We start from the raw sequence: 19,817 nt of genomic DNA, 5'->3' as shown, positions 1-19,817 counted from the left end.
AGGGGCAGACCAAAGTGGTTAACACAATGAGGGTGACACTGAGTGGGAAGTGGGCTTGTAGGGCAGAGGAGGTTCAGCTAAGAGGATGACTGTTAAACTTCGATGAAAATATTATTTTTTAGATATTTGAAGCCTTCGCGAATAATAATGGAGAATGCCATAGACTGAGCTATTCCCTTTCATTTCAATTAGCCCAATGATTTCAATTGGATTACTACATGTAATTGGCTCCCTAGTCTGTGTGTTACGGAATTTAGACTGTAAGCCCCAATGGGAGTTCTCTTTACATCGCTGCAGAATTAGTGGCCCTATATAAATAACTGGTGATGTTGTAACACAAACACTAGACACCCCACTGAAACAAATAGGCTCATTGAAATAAATGGGAAAACCCTCATCTCCGATGAAAAAAAAAAAGAGGGGAAACTAGGCATTCCCCTGGTCATTTCCATGCTGTCCAATCAGCACTACCAATACATGTGCTCTGAGCAGTGAAACCAAAGTGTTTCATATGGAAGATCGAGAACGGTTTCCTGGGAACTAATTGGGAGTTTGAAACCTAAAGACAACGAAATGGATTAAAATGGCTACAGCTCCTTGACAATAATCATCATATTGTTTATATAATACGAATGTATCCCGTGTGCCACCACATTCTACACACAGAACCTTCTGGCGAGCTGTTCAGCTTCACGTTCTGCTTATATACCCGAGAAGCCACGTGACGCCATGGGCATGAGGTGGGCGTGGAGTGGTACGTCACGTGACAGTGGGCGGAGACGCAGCGAGGGAGAAGCTGCAGCTGCTGGTTGCAGTGCATCGGTGACTGTGTGAGCGCAGTGAGGAGCTGCGGCTGTGACAAGCTCCATTTTTGTCGTCTGACTGGCCGTGCATATTGCTTGTGACCTAGCGGGAATGGAGGAAGACGGGGCCGGTGAGTAGCAGCCGGCTGGTGTCGTGTCAATAGACATATTGCTGTCTTATGTGCTGCTGACGTCAACCAGCGCCCCTTTGGCAGGCAAAGGGTTAAGTGTCATCTGTGTGGTCTGTTACTGTGGCTGCAGCGGTATCCTCTTGGGTATAATGTCATTGCATGCGTTCTATATAATAGATATAATGTAATGTGTATATTGGCCAATGGTGTGTGGTTATCACTACAAATCACTGGATGAATTCCCATACGATGAAAACCTATTAATGTTCCCTTTTCCAACTAACGGGTAGTGTGGACTCCCATTAACTCTCAATAGATAACAGCAAGCAAAATGGTTAATATTTGTCATTGCTTTATGTTACTCGTATGGGCAGTAATGAATATGCTCCGCAGAGCCTGATAGGGTCACCTCCAGCGGGCACCAGTTTGCCACCTGCAGGGAACGGGTTAATGCCGCTTTAAATGTCATCTATTGCATCCCTGACTGGGGCTGATGGGGTTCATTTATCGCTGCTGTCTGCAGCTTGATTAAGCAATGTGACAGTTAACCATTGCTCAGCAATTAAATACTGCACTGCTAGTTCCAGAAATGAATGCTTTGACAAATAGACTAAATACACAGTGTGCACATCTCTGATCATTATATAGATGCTGTGTTTCTGTGGGCAGCTAAGGGGTTAAGAAAATTGCCCTGGTCAGCTCTTATGAGCTGGTTATTTTGGTTTGTCATCCTTATAAAGTTGTACACATGATGTGGCTTGTGTAATAACATATGCAATATTAAAACACTGGCATGTGTGCTTTGCTGGTGCCCTGTTCTGCTCTGTGTATCTTGTACTAGGGAGGTTGTAGAGTAAAAAATGGTCCACCTCCTTATACACACCCTGGAGTTTACTATCAATGAATGCCGGCATGAGCTGAAGCAAACATAGGATCTGCTCAGCAGTGATGTATAATGAGGCCACCGCTCTGTAGAGGATTAGCCGAATGTTTATGTGGCATTTTGCCCCCCAGGTGTGGGCATTATCAGTGGCATTTGAACTTGAAGGTTACTGCTATAGCAGATAAAACAGACCTAGTGGTAGAATTAAGAATAAATACAATACCAAGGGGTATATTTACTAAGCTGCGGGTTTGAAAAGTGGAGATGTTGCCTACGGAAACCTATCAGATTTTAGCGATCATTTTGTAGAATGCACTAAATAAATGACAGCTAGAATCTGATTGGTTGCTATAGACAACATCTCCACTTTTTCAAACCCGCAGTTTAGTAAATCTAGCCCCAAGAGTTTTACTAGTCTAGAGCTACATAGGGTGATATAAATCTTATTGATATATTTTCCTTAGTTTTACTAGACTAGCTTAGACCAGCATTGATCCTGTTCTGTTATTCTACTGTGTGGGTGGCTGAAGCCCCCAATCTCTGGCTGGGTCTTTCTGTGAAAGTAACATTCATTTCCCTATTCCTGAGGCTGCGCTCTGACTGATTTATATATTCTCTTGAAATGGATACTGGAACTTGGTGTAGAGTCAAGAGAACTGTGTGTTATTTTTTCCCCACCCTTGGCAGTGTTTAATGAATGCCTGAGTTCATTTTTACTTGCGCAAAAGGTTGTTAGTGGGCGAGGTGTACTGTAGAGGACAGTAGCCTGTGTATACTGTGGATAGATGTTCCAGGTCTATTGCATAGCTGTCAGTAAGACTTACAGGCCACAAGGATCATTTTGTTGTTTTCTTTACAGGGGAATGGCTCATTGTGTTTTCAGAGATTTTATATGCACATACTTGCATTACAAGCTTTTTGTCTTGCATTGAACCCTACAGAAAATTGCACAATGCTTCATCACAATTCTATGACAAGAGGTTTTTGTCTGAAAAAAAAAAAAAAAAGTATTTGGACAATCAGCTGCAGTGTCAGTTTTTACGTCTGATGCTATCATTGCTCATACACTATATGCTGGCAGTATATTGATGGCAGGGTAAATACTACTTCTAATCTATAGTCTTAATCCATCACCAACGGATTACATTTCTCTTAAGGTAGTTTTTTTGCCCTCCTTAGTTTGTGAATCCCACACCTTCTGTTCTTTAATCTCGTGCAGCGCATGTGTTTTATATTTTGAACATATTGGTTTTCAGCATCTTTGGAAGGAAAGAGAGCCATAGTAATCAATACAATCAAACTGAATGGGTAGAATTGCTAAACTGGGTTTGAAAAAGTGGAGATGTTGCCAATAGCAACCAATCAGATTCTAGCTGTCATTTTGTAGAGTGTACGAAATAAATGACAGCTAGAATCTGATTGGTTGCCATAAGCAACATCTCCACCTTTTCAAACCGGCAGTTTAGTAAATATACCCCTGAGTTGCTTTTACTGTCTGTTTTATAAATATTTGTACCCTTGTGTTAAGTACTGTCAAAACAGAGTCCGAATTGACAGTTATAATTTGTTTTCAGTGAATATAGCTCTCAATTAGTTATTATATATGCATTTAATAATAAAATAGCCAATTGCTGACATTTTTTGTTATTTCATCGTCATCACCATTTATTTATATAGCACCACTAATTCTGCAGCGCTGTATAGAGAACTCGCTCACATCAGTCCCTTTGTGTTGGCGGAAACCGGAGCACCCGGAGGAAACCCACGCAAACACGGGGAGAACATACAAACTCCACACAGATAAGGCCATGGTTGGGAATTGAACTCACGACCCCAGTGCTGTAAGGCAGAAGTGCTAACCACTTAGCCACCTTGTTGCCCATTTATTTATTTTTATTGACCCCCTAACTTGATTAGGGTTAGGTATTTTACACAGATCTGTTGAATTAGTATAAATGCCAGTACTAAGTATCCTTTTTTTCAATTTCTTTAGTAACAGTCTTGCAAGAATGTCATCAGAAATCATACTTTATTTATGGGCTGTGCTGCAGGGGCACGTTCCTACGGCCATCTGGTGATCGGTTTTGTCCTTCATGATCATTTTACAAAAGTGAAAAATAGGTCCTCCTGCATATTTTCAATTGTTTATAAATCAAAATTCTTAAAGTTAGGTAGTGACGAATGGGCGCTGTTAAAGCTAATGCTTTTCTAGCAAGTAAAGCGCTAGCAATGTTCTCCCCAGCACTTATTTCCCGGGTGCTCCACCTGGCTGGTTCTACTTACCACCGAGCTCTTGGAGCCCTACAGTCCTATTATAATAGAATAAACCATTGCTTCTCCTATTATAACAGGCACTATGTGAGCACTACAGCCAGCAGTGTGTGTTAGACCACTGACCACCAGTCTGACCAGTCCTGGCAGGTGTGGGCAATAACCTCCAACATTTTTCATTATTATTGCAAAGTATTACACCGCCCCCACCCGGCTGCTTCTTAATGCCACCTGGCTATTAAAGCTTTCTGGGAAGACCACTGCGCTAGTGTTTTTAACACTGAAATCATGCCATGCTGACATGTTGAATTGAATGGGGAGCATTCCTTCAGTGTCACATGGGTGTCATTGATCAGAAAACAGTGCATGTTCCCCATTCAATTCAATGTTTCAGATTGGAGCGCTAGTGCTTTTGTAGCTGGAAGCATACTGGCGTTCCAAGCGCCTATCTGACGCTATCCTTATACTGGGGACAGACAAACTAAATTCTACCAAATATCAGGTTGGGTATAGTTGTCCAAGGTCTAGATGCTTCCTCTGAATTTGTAAGAAAACCTAAAGGTACTGTAAGCTTTTACATGACCTGCCATTGTGTATCTTTTGTGGTCATTCAGAACCCGCAGCAAACCTCTTGGCAACTGGTTCGGATTGCAGCCAGAGCTTCCTGGAGGTGAGATGTTCGGAGATGCACTGCTTCAAAACACTGTGAGCTAGATTTACTAAACTGTGGGTTTGAGAAAGTGGAGATGTTGTCTATAGCAACCAATCGGATTCTAGTTATCATTTATTTAGTACATTCTACAAAATGACAACTAGAATCTGATTGGTTGCCGTAGGCAACATCTCCACCTTTTCAAACCCGCAGTTTAGTAAATATACCCCTGTGGGTCTTATAGTTGGAAATAATAAATGTTGTATAAACTACAGGTCGCTGTTCAGTATAACCAAGCATTTGCTCTGTTATACTTTGCTGGTCAAAAGACTGTCCACCAATCCCTTACCTGTCATTAGTCATCAAATTTTTACCAGAAAGCATTATAACTTCGAGAATTATAGAAATGTGCCAGATCCTTATACTCCTAAGATTTTCTATACTACATATGGAGTATATCCACATTGTCTTGGGTTCATGTATCAAGGGTATAGTTACTTAAATGTTCCATATGTACAGGAACTCATAGCAGCCAATCCGTGCCAAGTTTTGGTCAGTCCAGTACAAGTTGAATAAATGAAAAATAAAGTATAATTGAGTGCTGTGGTTTACTATTACTTGGATTTAACGCATTGTAAGGGTGTTTCTGTTAAATGAGTGTTCCCCGTTGCTTCTTGTTTACTCATCCCATGTATATCGGAGAAGACAAGGTTTAGCATGTGCAAACAAGGTTTTTTCTTACATGATGTAAAACTAATATAGTACATAAAAATGTGCTTTGTTGAATCACTTTCCACATTCCCTGCCATTCTTCCTCGGGGCTTTTGTGGGAAAACGGTGTCCTTCCAGCTCTCCTACTCACTCTTTCTGAAAAAACCCAGATGACTTTGTCTGGAGGAAAAGGATGTTTAAACTATTTGACCCTATAAATTCAAATATATTTTGCTTATGTTATAAATCTTAATAATAAATTAGACAATAAAGTAACTGGCCTGTTTGGCCACCTGCGGAGCCCGTTGCGGGGACTCATGTTTTATTTTAATGGAACTGGAAAACTCCAGGGACCTGTAGCGTTTGTTTTAAGAAGGAAGTGGGCTGACCTGTTTGGTTGCCATGAAGTAAGACCATTATTATTTGTGTTTTGAGGAACATCTGTGTTCAATTTATTGCATTGAATTTTCCAAATTCTTTCTAGCCACAAGTTGATAATATAGTAACCTATGAAACTTTCCCCTTTTTTTTTTTTCCATTGTCATAATTCATGTTCAGACACATACTTTTCTTTTTTTTTTTTGATCTGTGATACTTGGGGTGTAGTTCCACTTTTACATGACTTTCCCTTGTTTAAGGATGATGATGTGTTTTTAAGCCTCTTTTAGTATTAACTAGTTTTAATCCAGGAAACAGTACCTTTTAAGTTAATTTTACTTTCCCTTCGTAGGTAAAGAAATACATGATCTGATTTTTGGTTAAAATACACATTTCCTTACTGCGCATTCTCACTAAAAATCTGTACGCAAACGTCCGTATGCAGATTTTGTTGTAGCTTTCACTTATGACGGACGCCTTACACTAAGAGAGAGGCGGAGTGGAGGAGGGAAGGTATATAGGCCCAGTTCAGGAAGGGCATGTTCATGTAATTGCCACTGAAGTTGATTTGGAGGCAGACTCATACACCTGTCTGGGGAGCGTGTCGCTAGCAGGTGCAACAAGACACAATGATGATGATGATGATGATGAGCGGTACTAGCGCCGAAGCTGATAGCGGATTAACCCTTTAGCTGATAGCACGTCATTCAGTCATACTGGCTGCTGTATTATATGAAGTCGCGGCCATCTATTTGCACAACCTAATTGAGATTTCCATTTGGACCTGCAGCAGGCATGAAGATTGCTACTGGTTTTTTTTTTTTAATTTAAGTGGAAAACAGAATTAATTTGTATTTTATACGGTAAATGTGACTTTTGCATTTATAAATAACTAGCAAGGCACTGGTCTCTCTTGTGTATACGACACCTCATCACATTATTATATTGTGTATAAATAGGGTACTACTAACACTGTTAAGCAATATCTTTACGCTAATGTAACTTCAGATGTAAAGCTGGGTCATATTCTTGTGATTTTCACCTGGACATTTCTTGAGCTGCGTCCGAATTAACGTGTACATGTAAACACACTTTTCCCTGCTTGTCTTCGGGCACTGATTGAGATCATATCTTGCAGCCATCACCATACTTTTCAACCCATACTTGTCATGTGACCAGGGCCGGATTAACCCTAGGGCTAACTGGGCTACAGCCCAGGGGCCTCGGGCATCCAGGGGGCCCTTGAAAGTGCTCAACAGCATTATTGATCGGTCGGGGCGGGGGCGCCCCTGGGCGATCAATGCTGCTGAGCACTTTCACTGTGGTCCTTCCCCGGCACGCTGTAGTCTCCTTACTGAGGAGATCTCATGAGTCTCACTCTCACGAGATCTCCTCAGTAAAGAGCGTACAGCGCGCCGGGGATGGACTGCAATGCCAGGAGAAGGAGGTAAGTGCCTTGGGGGCGGCTTGGCTCACTGAGGGGGGGGGGGCGGCTCGGCTCACGGGGGGGGAGCCCTCACGGGGGAATGGAGGCCCCCTTAGCCCAGGGGCCTCCATTCCCTTTATCTGGCCCTGCATGTGACAGGTGTATAAGTGGGTCTGGTGATTCCATTGCATCACTGTGGCCCCACCCCCAGCTAGGAAATGGGAAATTTGCATATAGCCCCGCCCCCACAACAGTCCGGGAGGATGCTTACTCTTCCGGGAGTCCGGGAGGACTCCTTGAAATTTGGGAGCTTCCCAGACATTACGGGAGAGTAGGCAGGTGTGCTAACCTCTGACGGAATGGTCAAGCTGGTGAGATGACCACACCCTCCAGTCGCACACTAACCTGCTACAAAGACTGCGTGAATGCACTTTGGCCAAAAGGGAAAAATACTCATATTCTGGAGGCTGCCTATGACCCTTTGCAAAGCCATATATGGCCCTTTTAGATGCTTGTTTCCTACTATGCTAAATACTATTCAGTTGAATAGCAAAGTTAAACAATATACACTATATAATTTACAAATATGTTTAAAAAAAGTTCAGATTTTAAAAATAGGTTGCAACATAGACCACTTAACTGCATCTTCTACAGACCAGTTTTTTGTACAAGGCACTGTGGTAATATATGCTGTGGTATGTTCCTTTATAGAACCCAGAGAGCTCACATTCCACCAATGTGTTACATTAACTTTCTGGATTGTCTCTGCTTGGTCTGCTGGTAAGATGCTCTGGAAACACTACAAAGAGACTGTTTTCCCAAAGCAGTTGGAATGTACTGAAATGTGAATGGTATAATATGTACCGTACTCTAACTAGCGTTGTCGATCTGTTCTCAGAAGGAAAAGTATGAGCTGAACCTTGTCCTCTCCTTTTACCAAGCATTTGAAGTGCGTTCATTACATGTCTCAATATTTCCCAGCAGCACTTAGTAGTCCCATCATTCTCCATTGTATTTTTTATCTAGCAATAACACTTCTGTACACTGCAGGTAATATTGAAATTGGAGCAAATGTCAAATCAAGTACACGTGGGAACAGATCCATTTGCTTTACACTTTTATTTATTTTTAATTTTTTTTGGACTAGAAGCATTAGAATGCATTTAATATGCTTTGAGAACTCACAAGCTCTTTAAAGCAACACCAGTATGTATGAAGCCCTAACCAGAGGGTTTTGCATGGTATATTTATGGCCAAATAGGTGATGCTAATAATTAAGCTTCTAAACTGTTGCCAGATTGACCACTGTTTTGTGTACTTCTGACCTGACCTCCATTTTTATGTAGCCAGTAATAGCCTGCAGGCCCTTAGTGCAGCTTGAGGAGCACACTTCCCTGGTTTGAAATTGTTGAGAAAACTTTAGCAGCCCTGTCTGCTAATAATGGAGAAAGCGTGAGACCATAGCTGTTTATCTTTAGAGCCAGTGATGGGATGCTAGGATGCAAGTTTGCCACAGGCTTTAATATATGAGAAATTGTCAATGTAACTAAATGGAACAAGGACACCCCATCTAAGTGCGATGTGTCACGTGATGTCTGCTATACTTGCCAGCAGTCATTTATGTTTGGAATTGAGGGCACACACGAAGCATTGGAAATGTCATGTTTCACCAGCCTCTGATATGTTCTTTATGTGGAATCATTGACCTTGCTGTCTGCCCTGTATAGTGTGCGTGACCCTGGAATAAATTGACTGTGACGGGTCACTGAGCTACTAATATGACAAGTCCTAGTGTGGTTCCTCAATACAGAATACAAATGTTTTTTTTTTCCTTTTTGTAGAACTAATGTAATATCACAGAACTGGGCTGTAGAAATTCAGTCACATTGACATTTGCACAGGTATGCTTTGTCTTTGTATTAGTGCAGCCACCACAGATTAAATAATGCCATGTAGCATTTCCTCTAATATATAAAAACATGTTGAAATGTTCAAAGTAGAATACGGAGATTTTAGTGGGGGGGGTTGGGGGGGGGGGGGTGCTAAGTGTTCATGTTCCACATAACCAATGGCAAGTTTATGGATATATTCTTTTGAGGGCAGTTGTGTAATAAAAATAGTATTGGCATATTGAGTATCCTATTTAAAAAATACATTTTTTGTCCATGTAAATAATGTACTGAGTGATGCTTTATTGTAGTTTTGAACCGTCAAGGCCTCCGATAGACCTGATATATATTTTTATTAATCTTTATTTATGTATTACCAACCTAATCCATAGTGCACATTTACACTTGTATCCATATTCACCCACATCAAAATAACTTGCATATGTTTAATGTAATGGTAAGTTACAATTAAGTTTCTTTTTAATTGGTTAAATACTGCAGTTTGCATATGTGTGTTTATTTTTTTGGAATGATTATTGGCAAATTAGTTGGTATTGTGCACCATTCATACCTGGTTTTCCCATTAAAGTGCAATGTGTATATATTTGTGTGTGTGTGTGTGTGTGTGTGTGTATATTTGTATATATAATACATATAATATAATATAATCGCTTGAACTTAAATCTTGCTATATATATATATATATATATATATATATATATATATATATATATATATATATAATTATCCTTTACTTGTTTGGCGCCACAAGGGTTCCGCAGCGCCATACACTGTGCAAACAGTAGACTATACAGGGTAAGACATTACTGAACAATGAACAATAAATACCAAACTTCAGAGGCTCCAGGCAGGCTAATGCAGTAAGTACGGAGCAGAAGAACAGGTATGGGTACAGGAGGGAAGAGGGCCCTGCTCAAATGAGCTTACATTATATATATATATATATATATATATATATATATATATATATATATATATATATATATATATATATATATATATATATATTAGATATAGATATAGATATAGATATATATAATATAAATGCCTAGTGGCGTGTGTTAGTCTGTCTGTGTGTGGAAAAAATAAAACCAAACTGCAGCGCCACCTGCTGGGCGGAGTTATACACTGACCTACTAAATTCTTAGTGTGTGTGGAAAAAAAACCTCAGAAAGGGCTGAAATTTGGTATACTAAGGTGTTTTTAATTTGTTAATTTAATTTGTTAATTAAGTGTTTATAAAGATTTAAAAAAAATATATATATATTTCTTGAAGGAGAAGTGACAGTTGGGAGTGGTTGGTGGTTGCCGGGGGTGACAGTGGGGAGTGGTTGGTGGTTGCCGGGGGTGACAGAGCGAGAGGAGTGTGATACTCAGGACCGCTGAGAGAGATCCCTGTGTCTGGATAGACATCTGGATAGATGTGGCGATGAAAATGAAGGATGAGGTGATGGAGAAGAATGATGAGGTGGTGACATGTGGACAAAACCACGTTAAAAAAGGGCGCTTGCGTCGGGAAGTAACGCTCTTCCCCCTGAGGAGGCCTGGGCTAGGCAGAAAATGCATGACAAGAACCTTTTTAACACCTTAAGTAGCTTGATTTGACTAGAATGCATGAGTATCATGCACGGGTTAACTTGTGTGTGTGTATATATATGTGTGTGTGTGTATATGTATGTGTATATATATATATATATATATATATATATATATATATATATATATATATATATATATATATATATATATTATTTATTTTTCCCATTTGTAGACTGAGCTGCAGTTTAGTTTTTATGTTTTGTACATTATGACAAAGCCGCATACGTACTTTACAAATATTTACTCCTCTAATTTATATCGGACAATTCAGATTTGATAATTATAAAGAAAACACTCTTTTTTTAAAACATTAAAGTAACAGAAAGCACATGATTACTTAAACAGACAAAATTATCGTACTGAAATGGAGATTAACTATATAATCCTCACTCTAGGAATTCTGGGTAGAGACATGCTAATCTCTCCTTAGTTGCTGTTTGTATTGAACTGTATATACGGGACCACCCTCTAATAGCATATGCTGGCCACAAACATTGCCATATCGCAGGGAATATTAGGCAGTTGGCCCGGTACTGCCATATTTGTGGCCCCCACATGGATGTGATGCCCGATAATGATCAAAGTCTTCCAACTACCTCAGATGCAGGCTACAGTAATACTGGCATTGATGTAGCAATTGTCCCAAGCTCAGAACGGCTGGAACTTGTCCATTTTGGCCACTCATGCAACATTTCTGGCTAGCTATAGAAACGGCCAAAGATATGGAGACCTACATGTGTCTTGCAAACAGGACCATTCTGACAACGATTTCCCTTTTCTGTCAATATGTCAGCGTGGCCAACACTTCCTGCAGTCTGACTAATGGTGTGGACTTGCTTTTGACCTATTTTTCCCCCAGGTCGCTACAGAGGTCAGTGGAAGCCAGAATGACTTCCGAGTCATTAACAATGTAAGAAGCCATCACTGTGCACTCTGACTTCTGGGTGCTCGCCCAGGGCCGACAACTGAACAGGGGTCATGGCAGGTCAGTGTTGTGACATTTGTGTCAGGCTAGTTATGAAAACCAGAAGTTAGATGAATAAGTAACGGCACTTCTAGCAATGTATGGCGTGCATGTGATAAGAGCGGAGGTGTTCTTATGTGAAACCTGACATGCTGACATTGTCTGGCCACCCGGATCTACATACACCGACATTAATGGCAACCGGACAATTATCTGGAGTTGTGTGTTTTCAGACTTGTCAGGCTTGTTTGCTGGAGGAGGATGATGTACAGATCTCGGCTGTGTTGGAAAATGTCAGTATGCTGTAATAAATTACTTCCAGGATGGGGAAAATCATCTTTTACAATTTAACATTTTTTGGCTGGAGAAGTATATTGTTAGGATTATCAGGCAGACAAGTTTGTTTTTTTTGGAATTAGCGCAGTTGTACGGTTGTAATTATCACTTTACTGGTTGTATTACCTAATGTCCACTATGTGTAGGTGATGAGGGCACTTTAAAGCTTTTTAGTGTAAAAATACCAGACTGTCCTAGGAATATAGGAACAGATGGGTGTCTTAAGCATCAGACACATCCAGTATTTAAGAACAAATAAATCAAAACTGTGCTGGAGCAGAGCTGTCCATCTAGTAGCCCATAGGGTTCTACATTTTCTGCTATTATGCTATATGATGGTCAAAGAGCCTGCTACAAGGCCTCCCTTCTTAGCTGTACATCTTTGTAGTTCGCTAAATATAAAAAAAATGAGATGGATTTGTGGGCAGCACAGTGGCCTAGTGGTTAGCACTTCTGCCTCACAGCACTGGGATCATGAGTTCAATTCCCAACCATGGCCTTATCTGTGTGGAGTTTGTATGTTCTCCCTGTGTTTGCGTGGGTTTCCTCCGGGTGCTCTGGTTTCCTCCCACACTCCAAAAACATATTGGTAGGTTAATTGACAGCTATCGAATTGACCCTAGTCTCTCTCTGTCTGTGTGTTAGGGAATTTAGACTGTAAGCTCCAATGGGGCAGGGACTGATGTGAATGAGTTCTCTGTACAGCGCTGCGGAAATAGTGGCGCTATATAAATAACTGATGATGATGAATTTGGCAAAAGTATTGAGAGGTCTTTCGATGTCTCTCTACCCAAGTCACTTTTCCCTGATTTTGGCAAAAGTCCTATAAGTTGGAGGAAATGTGGCTTGAAGAATACCTTACGTAGAAAATATGTGCCCAAAAAAATCATTTAAATTAAAGAAGGAAGTGAAATTGAAAAAAAAAAACAACTTTCGTTGTATCGAGTTTTTGATGTTTTATATTAAACCTTCCATTGTTTTCTTTGTAAATGGTGATAAACACCCTTCACTAATGTGTCATGAAGCCTTTTATGTTGTATGTTTTCTGTGGTTTATAGTCTTAATGTTCCCTTAACACACAATTATCTTTTACTTTGAACATTTTATAATAGCAACCCCCCCCCCCCTTACAAAAAAATGTTTGCACATGTTCTTCACATCTTGTTGCTCCCCGCCCGCCCCCATGACTGTGTAACTAAGGTTATTAATTTTATTTACACACACACACAGACTACAGCGCATGTTAAATCATTGCCATTCATGTTGATATTGCAGAAATAAAATATTTTAATTTGGCGCTAGTTTTTTGTGTGGTTTACTTGTTTTTTTGCCTCAATTTACGTGCCTACTTTAGGGGCTTTTAGAATATTTTTGTCTTTATGCATTTCTTAAAACAGCAATCCTACATAGATGGATTTTGTTTCTGCTATAACATTTCTTTAGAGAGCAAGTTAAGTGCTACTTAAGCATAGTTCTGCTAGTCATTTATCTTGGCAATCCACCTACAAATAAATATCTCCTTTTCAAAAGCTCTCTGGTTGGCATACAAAAATGACTGACAGACACAGGCTCACAGCTCTCATCATGTCATGTGATAGCCGAGGGTGAAGAAGGAAGTCACAGTGCAGACTGAGTTCAATGGGACTTCCAAAGCCTCTCTGATCACTACATTATGTGTCATGTGACACTGGTTGACTTTGTAATCTGCAACCATAAATCATGAATAGCAGCCTGAAGGAATAAAATCAAAATTGTAAACATTGCTCTTATAGCCTGCACAGTGACTTATGGAAATGTATGCTTTCAGTAATTTTTTAAATAGTTGCACATTATTTCTTTATTCATGTTATATAACATCTCTATAACTAAGAGGAATTCTACAGTTTAGAAATTGATTCCTGAAATTGATGGTAATATTAGTTGACGAGTTACTGGCACAGGTTAAGGCAAAAATATAGAAAATACCGACAGCCCACAGACCAGATGTTACCGGACAAGGGTCTATGCGGACCCCAGTTCCCTTATATCCCTCCATTTAAGGGAACTATTGTTCCCTTAAGTGTTATACTATTGTGTAACTCTTCTTTTAATAGAATTCAGTCAGCAAATATGTAAGTTGTAACATTTGTGGCCAATCGTATAAAAAAACCTAAAATCATACAAATGGCTTGATTAATAAAATTGAAGTCCAGTATTTTAGGTTACTTGTGTGTGGTCCATGGTCTCACCCATTGTATTCACTTTATTTTGACAGGATATAATATGTCCCTTAAAGCTTGCCTATTTCTATGTGAATTATGTTCATTTTGCTGTTCTATACATGTTTAGTTAAACAGATTGCCATATGACATTCTGCATCTATAACCTTATTTCTGCATATTTGTCTTTGACATTCCAAGTGGAACGTTATGATATCTTATTTCTCAGCTGAGTTACACATAAATATGGTTATTCATGTTCTACAACTGCTCAGGCCTGCTGGTATTTTTGCCTAGCTTGTCACAAATTTGAACACAGCATCCCCCAGGCATGAGAATACCCATGTTCTGCAGAGCTTTGTAAAACATCCAGGGCTAGATTTACTAAGCTGCGGGTTTGAAAAAGTGGAGATGTTGCCTATAGCAACCAATCAGATTCTAGCTGTCATTTTGTAGAATGTACTAAATAAATGAAAGCTAGAATCTGATGGGTTGCTATAGGCAACATCCCCACTTTTTCAAACCCGCAGCTTAGTAAATCTAGCCCCCAGTGTTTTTAAAAAATATGTACCTAAACAGGCCATCGTCTTTCTTGAGCTGTCTGGGTTACTGGAAACAGCTTGCTTTGTTTTAATTGTCCAAACACATTGCCTTTGTTCAGTTTTACATGACATATAAGGCTTCCTTATGTGTAGCACAGTGAGATAAATCTGTTTCTAATGTGTTTATATTAGCAAAAAGTGAAAAATACCTTTCTGCAATTTATTCCTTATTTTCTTTTACACAATATATGCAACAATGAAATAAATCTGATTTTATTCTGCTACTGGTAATGATTTGGTTTTGTTTGTTTTCAGAAATACCAAATATGTGTAATTTGTTTGAGGTTTGGTATAGTTTTGTGGGGAAATGTAAAGTTAGTTCATATCTTTCTATATATTTTTTTTTTTTACTGCTGTTTTGCATAAAATGTGACAGCTTTGACATATGCTGAAGATTAACAGACCATTCTGATGTAGTAACATCTCCAGTACCCTTGATAATGCTGTGCTATGGAATGTTCCTTCTATGGAGAGTAATCTGGGAATGAAAATGTTACACACTGAATCTAATGAGAGCTCTACCGCTGCTCAGTATAACTCTGCATAGTGAACTCTTGCTTGTAATTTCAGTTTCTAACACTTTCATTTTTATCAATTCCGGAGGGAACAGTGGTCTGTTTTTGGGGTGTGCCTATATATGAAGAAGTTTGTTTGCAGGTGAGTGTTCGACACCCCTGCACCGATGGGGATATAATCAACGTGAGGTGGACCAGTGGGATCCTGGCCAGGTTTTAAGGGGGTTAGGTTCCTAGTTGGAACTCCCGTCTGTGTACACTGGGCAGAACTTTGACCCAGGAGTCTGTTCTGACCCTTCCACTGGATATATTTGAACCAAAATTTCAAACTGGTTACATTGAATCTCAGAACACATATTGGGGGGGGGGTTGAGGTCCCGTTCGGACCTCCCGTTGGTGTACGCTGGCCAGAACTTTTGAACCGGAGAGCCTGTTCTGGGCCTTCCACTGGATGGATTTGAATAACATTTAATATAAAAACAAAATTGACACTGGGCAGCCACCTCATGGGTGTGTTGGAGAGCTGCTAATTATTTTTAAAATGTCGACAGTTACATCCTACTCATTGATAGCTTAATAACTTGAAGATTTAAACATGGGCAGTGGCGGGTACTTCAGCTAATGTGTGTATATCTGTCTAAATGTTGGGGGTATGCTTTACCTACTGTCTGTCCATAAAATGAAGGTATTTGTTCAACCTACTGAAACAAGCCCTACGCCCCCTTCCAGTAATTACTATGGTTACTATGTAGTATTTCTATTGTTATTCCTGGTGCAGCCAAGTGAAAATTGCTATAGTGACAAAGGTACTAAGTACCCCCATGTGGGAATATGTTAAGCACAAATATGAAGATCTGCTGTGTGTAATTATAACTGCTTTATTTACTCAGATGCTTGTGCAAGCAGGCGGCCCATAGAAAGATGAGGGTTATTTCCCCGTACAGTCTGTGCCCATACCTGATTACCTAGTTATTTGTCTGCAGTCTGAACACTGTGCAGCTCACCCCAGTCCCAACACATGGAAGTGATTTCTGTTCTTGGCTGCGTGAAACGTCTGCATAGTCTGTGTTGAATTCTAATCAAGACTGAATCTCAGTCAAGTCCTAAGCTCTCCTTTGTGGGAAACATTCCATTTTTAGCCTTGTTTTCTAATGGAAAAAGCAATATCAAAGCACACTGTGTGTTCTGTCTTAAATGAGAGGTAGTACTAATAATCACACTTCATTTTGCTGAACTACATTTACCAGAATGCTTAGAGGCTGGATGAGCTACAGTTGGATGCTACCTCCTAATAATTTGCCCACAAGACGCACTGTTACTTTGGAATCTATTGGCCTTATCAAAATTGTTGCCTAGGAAAAGACTTATTTCTTTTTAAATGCTACTAGAAAAATGAGCGTTGTAATCTTTAACGGTTGCTATGGGTTACAGCACATGTTAACCTGGTAAAAATTTAATTTTTATTTTCTTGCTTTTCCCCATTTCGTTTTCAGTCTTGATAACTTGCCACTTCTCACTGTGCTGCAAAACCGTTTTGTTTTGCCAGCTTCACAAACACCTTGTAATGATTGAAATCCAGTCGGATCATTATCAGGCAGCAGGTCTCCCAGACTCCCAGATGAGGAGGCAGATCTCCCGCACCAGGCCCACTTCCTAGTGATGCAGGATGGGGGTCTCCATGACACAATTTGAGTTATATAGGCCCTGTCTCCGTGCATCAAAATGACTCAATTGCATCATATTGTCATGGGCGCAGGGCCAAAATGTTGACAGATCCTATATGGTCCTATCAGTGTGGTTGGCTAATGACTGTATAGACTGGCCGATCTGGTCACGTCACTGGCCAACGTGATTTTCCACCAGTCTAGAATCCCAATCTGGTATTGTATGGGACTGCTGCTCATATTGGGCCCAACTATTCAGTGGCATGGGAGTGATTTCAGGCTAAAATTATTGTCCATCCAAATGTCTACATGTCTGGACAGCTTATAAAGCCGGGCATCTTAGACCTGTGCATACTTGGTTTAACTTCGAAGACCTCATTTGCTGCCGTGGTATGATATGACTGATGAGCAGGGCTGTCTCTACCCTTTATTTAATTTCCTATTTGTATTTCTGTTAAACCTTCTCTTTAATTACATAGTACAATGTGTTGTATAATACATTAGTTACATTCTGGTACTATATTATAATGTGTGAGGACGTCTCGCTGTCACTACAGTCTCGCACCTCGAGCTGTGGGGAACAGGTAGTGTTTGTGTTTTGATAGTGAAGGAAAGACTTGGCTGTTGCAGATTACTGCTGAACGAATGCCATGGAGCGTGCATATCTGCGAGCAAACCGGGCAGAAAAGCTAGAGATCTGATTAACCTCTATTACAAAACCAGTGTTCAATAGCTATACATGGACTGCCGTGTATCCTTGTGTAATATCTTGCTTATACTTTTATTTATTTAATTTAAGTAGTCACATGGAACTGCTTACAGCGCCTGTGCTTAAAAAGCCTGTGGGCGAACTTGGCATGGCTCTCCGTAGTTTGTTAGTCTGTGCTCCATATGGATTTGGTTATAATTTCTGACATCATGCTGGGACTCTTTGGAGACTTTAACTAAGGACCTCTGAAGGTTTTGTTTTGACAAAGGTTTTTTTTTCCCCCCGTCCTTTCTTCAGAGAAAGTTACATTCCTTCAGTGAGCACCATTTGTTCATATGAAGAAAAGAAGCAAAAAAGAGCAGCCTGTATTCTATAATTCAGATTTATGTAGACGGGAAGATCCTTCATGATGAAACGATTGCTCATTTTACATCCAGGGTGAAGTCCTTTTGCGAATGCCACTTAAAAAAGGATGAAATTGCTATATGTATTGCTTGCTTGTATTTTAATTTAAAATGATATTATCCTAACTTCTGAGAGAGGGGAAAAGTGCAAGATATGGGGCCCATATTCGGTCAGATCTGTGGACGCTCTGACCAAGTTGCATAGATCCATTCATTCGATAATCACATACTGTTTTAGCCTTGGCGTTTTCTGAAGCCCAGAGACCTAGATTAACATTTGCTATAAAAGTGCACAATACAGGAGACTTGCTAGGAATCATGTAATCTGATTATGTCTAGATGAACAATGATGCTGTGCTGGAGGGAATACCTGTTCTTATAAGATCCAGTCAGTCCAAGGATCACTTGCTAGATGATTAAGTCTCTCTGACCAGCAGGGCCGGACTGGGACTAAAAATCAGCCCTGGCATTTAAAACATACTTGCCAACTCTCCCGGAATGTCCGGGAGACTCCCGAAATTCGGGTCAATCTCCCGGGCTCCCGGGAGAGCTGGCAAATCTCCCGCATCCCGCTGCATCCACCGCTAAATGACACGATTCAGCCAGAATCGCAGCATTTTGGCCCCCCCCCCCCACGACAAAACGTCCTTTTCGTAGCGGGGGCGGGGCTAAAATGACACAATTTGTCTTGCCCTGCCCCGCCCCCTCCCGCCCTTTAGTCACGCCCATCTCCCGGAATCAGAATACAGAAAGTAGGTAAGTATGATTTAAAATACAGAGGCCCACCTCAGTTCAAGCATGAAAGAAGCTTTGTGCCGCGGCGCCGAAAAGGGCGTGACTACATTGTTTTGTGGGTGTGGTTACTAGTATATAGATCAATTCCTATCGTACAGATTCACTTAGCTGCTTTCTGGGCTGTCCTCATATTTCTAAGAATGCAGCCTATCAATTCACTAAGAACCAGGTGATGCAGCTGGTTACTAGTACATAGACAGGAAGTATTCTCTTGAATATTGGTTCAGCACACACAATTGCTTCCTTTACTGTGAATAGTCCATGGGTACGTTTCAGTCGCTGAAAAATATACCTGACCTCTTGCCTTACTGCAAGAAAGTTGCTTGTTCATGAAGAACTACATTTGTATATTATTATTGTGTTTAATGTACTTGTTGCCTCATATTAACAGTACTGTTTTTTTTTTTGGGGGGGGGGGTTTTGTATTTCTTACATAAATATGGATGGCACTCCTGAAGGATTGTGTCCATTCCCACTATACATGTATCACTAAGTACATATTCCATATTGTTGTCATTGTAAGGTCTTCCCAAAGACAAAACTATTGACACTTTACTACTTTACTGCTCTGGGGGCTTTTCAGAAAGTGCTAATGAAGAAAAAACAAAACATTTTTCTGAATACTACAAAGCAGGAGCCATTTTGTACTACAGATAACATTAGTTTAAATATTTTGCTTTTAAATATTCACTTCAATAAAAAAAAAAAAAAATACAAATAGCTAGAAGTGTATGCCAAACGGGAATTGTACTATGCGCTGAGACTCTATTGCAAAATAGGGACATTTATTATTGTATATATTCGCCACCGTATTGCGCAGTTCTGAACATTGTATATTTGCTTTAAACATTAGTCCCTGTCCCATT

The 19,817-nt window shown here is 40.1% G+C and overlaps 1 protein-coding gene across 1 annotated transcript in view; it reads left to right on the top strand.

Moving 5' to 3' along the window:
* The first annotated feature begins 781 nt into the window (after nucleotides 1–781).
* CYTH3 (cytohesin 3) overlaps nucleotides 782–19,817 on the top strand; it is a 98,656-nt gene continuing 79,620 nt past the window's right edge. Inside the window, exon 1 of the mRNA XM_075179679.1 lies at nucleotides 782–934. Within this exon, the coding sequence (XP_075035780.1) occupies nucleotides 916–934 (19 nt within the window). The 5' untranslated portion in view covers nucleotides 782–915. The remainder of the gene's footprint in view (nucleotides 935–19,817) is intronic.

The sequence above is a fragment of the Mixophyes fleayi genome, chromosome 7, assembly GCF_038048845.1.
Source record: "Mixophyes fleayi isolate aMixFle1 chromosome 7, aMixFle1.hap1, whole genome shotgun sequence".
Classification (NCBI taxonomy): Eukaryota; Metazoa; Chordata; class Amphibia; order Anura; family Limnodynastidae; genus Mixophyes; species Mixophyes fleayi.
Note: the sequence above shows the minus strand (reverse complement) of the source record. Positions and strands in the feature narration are given on the sequence as shown.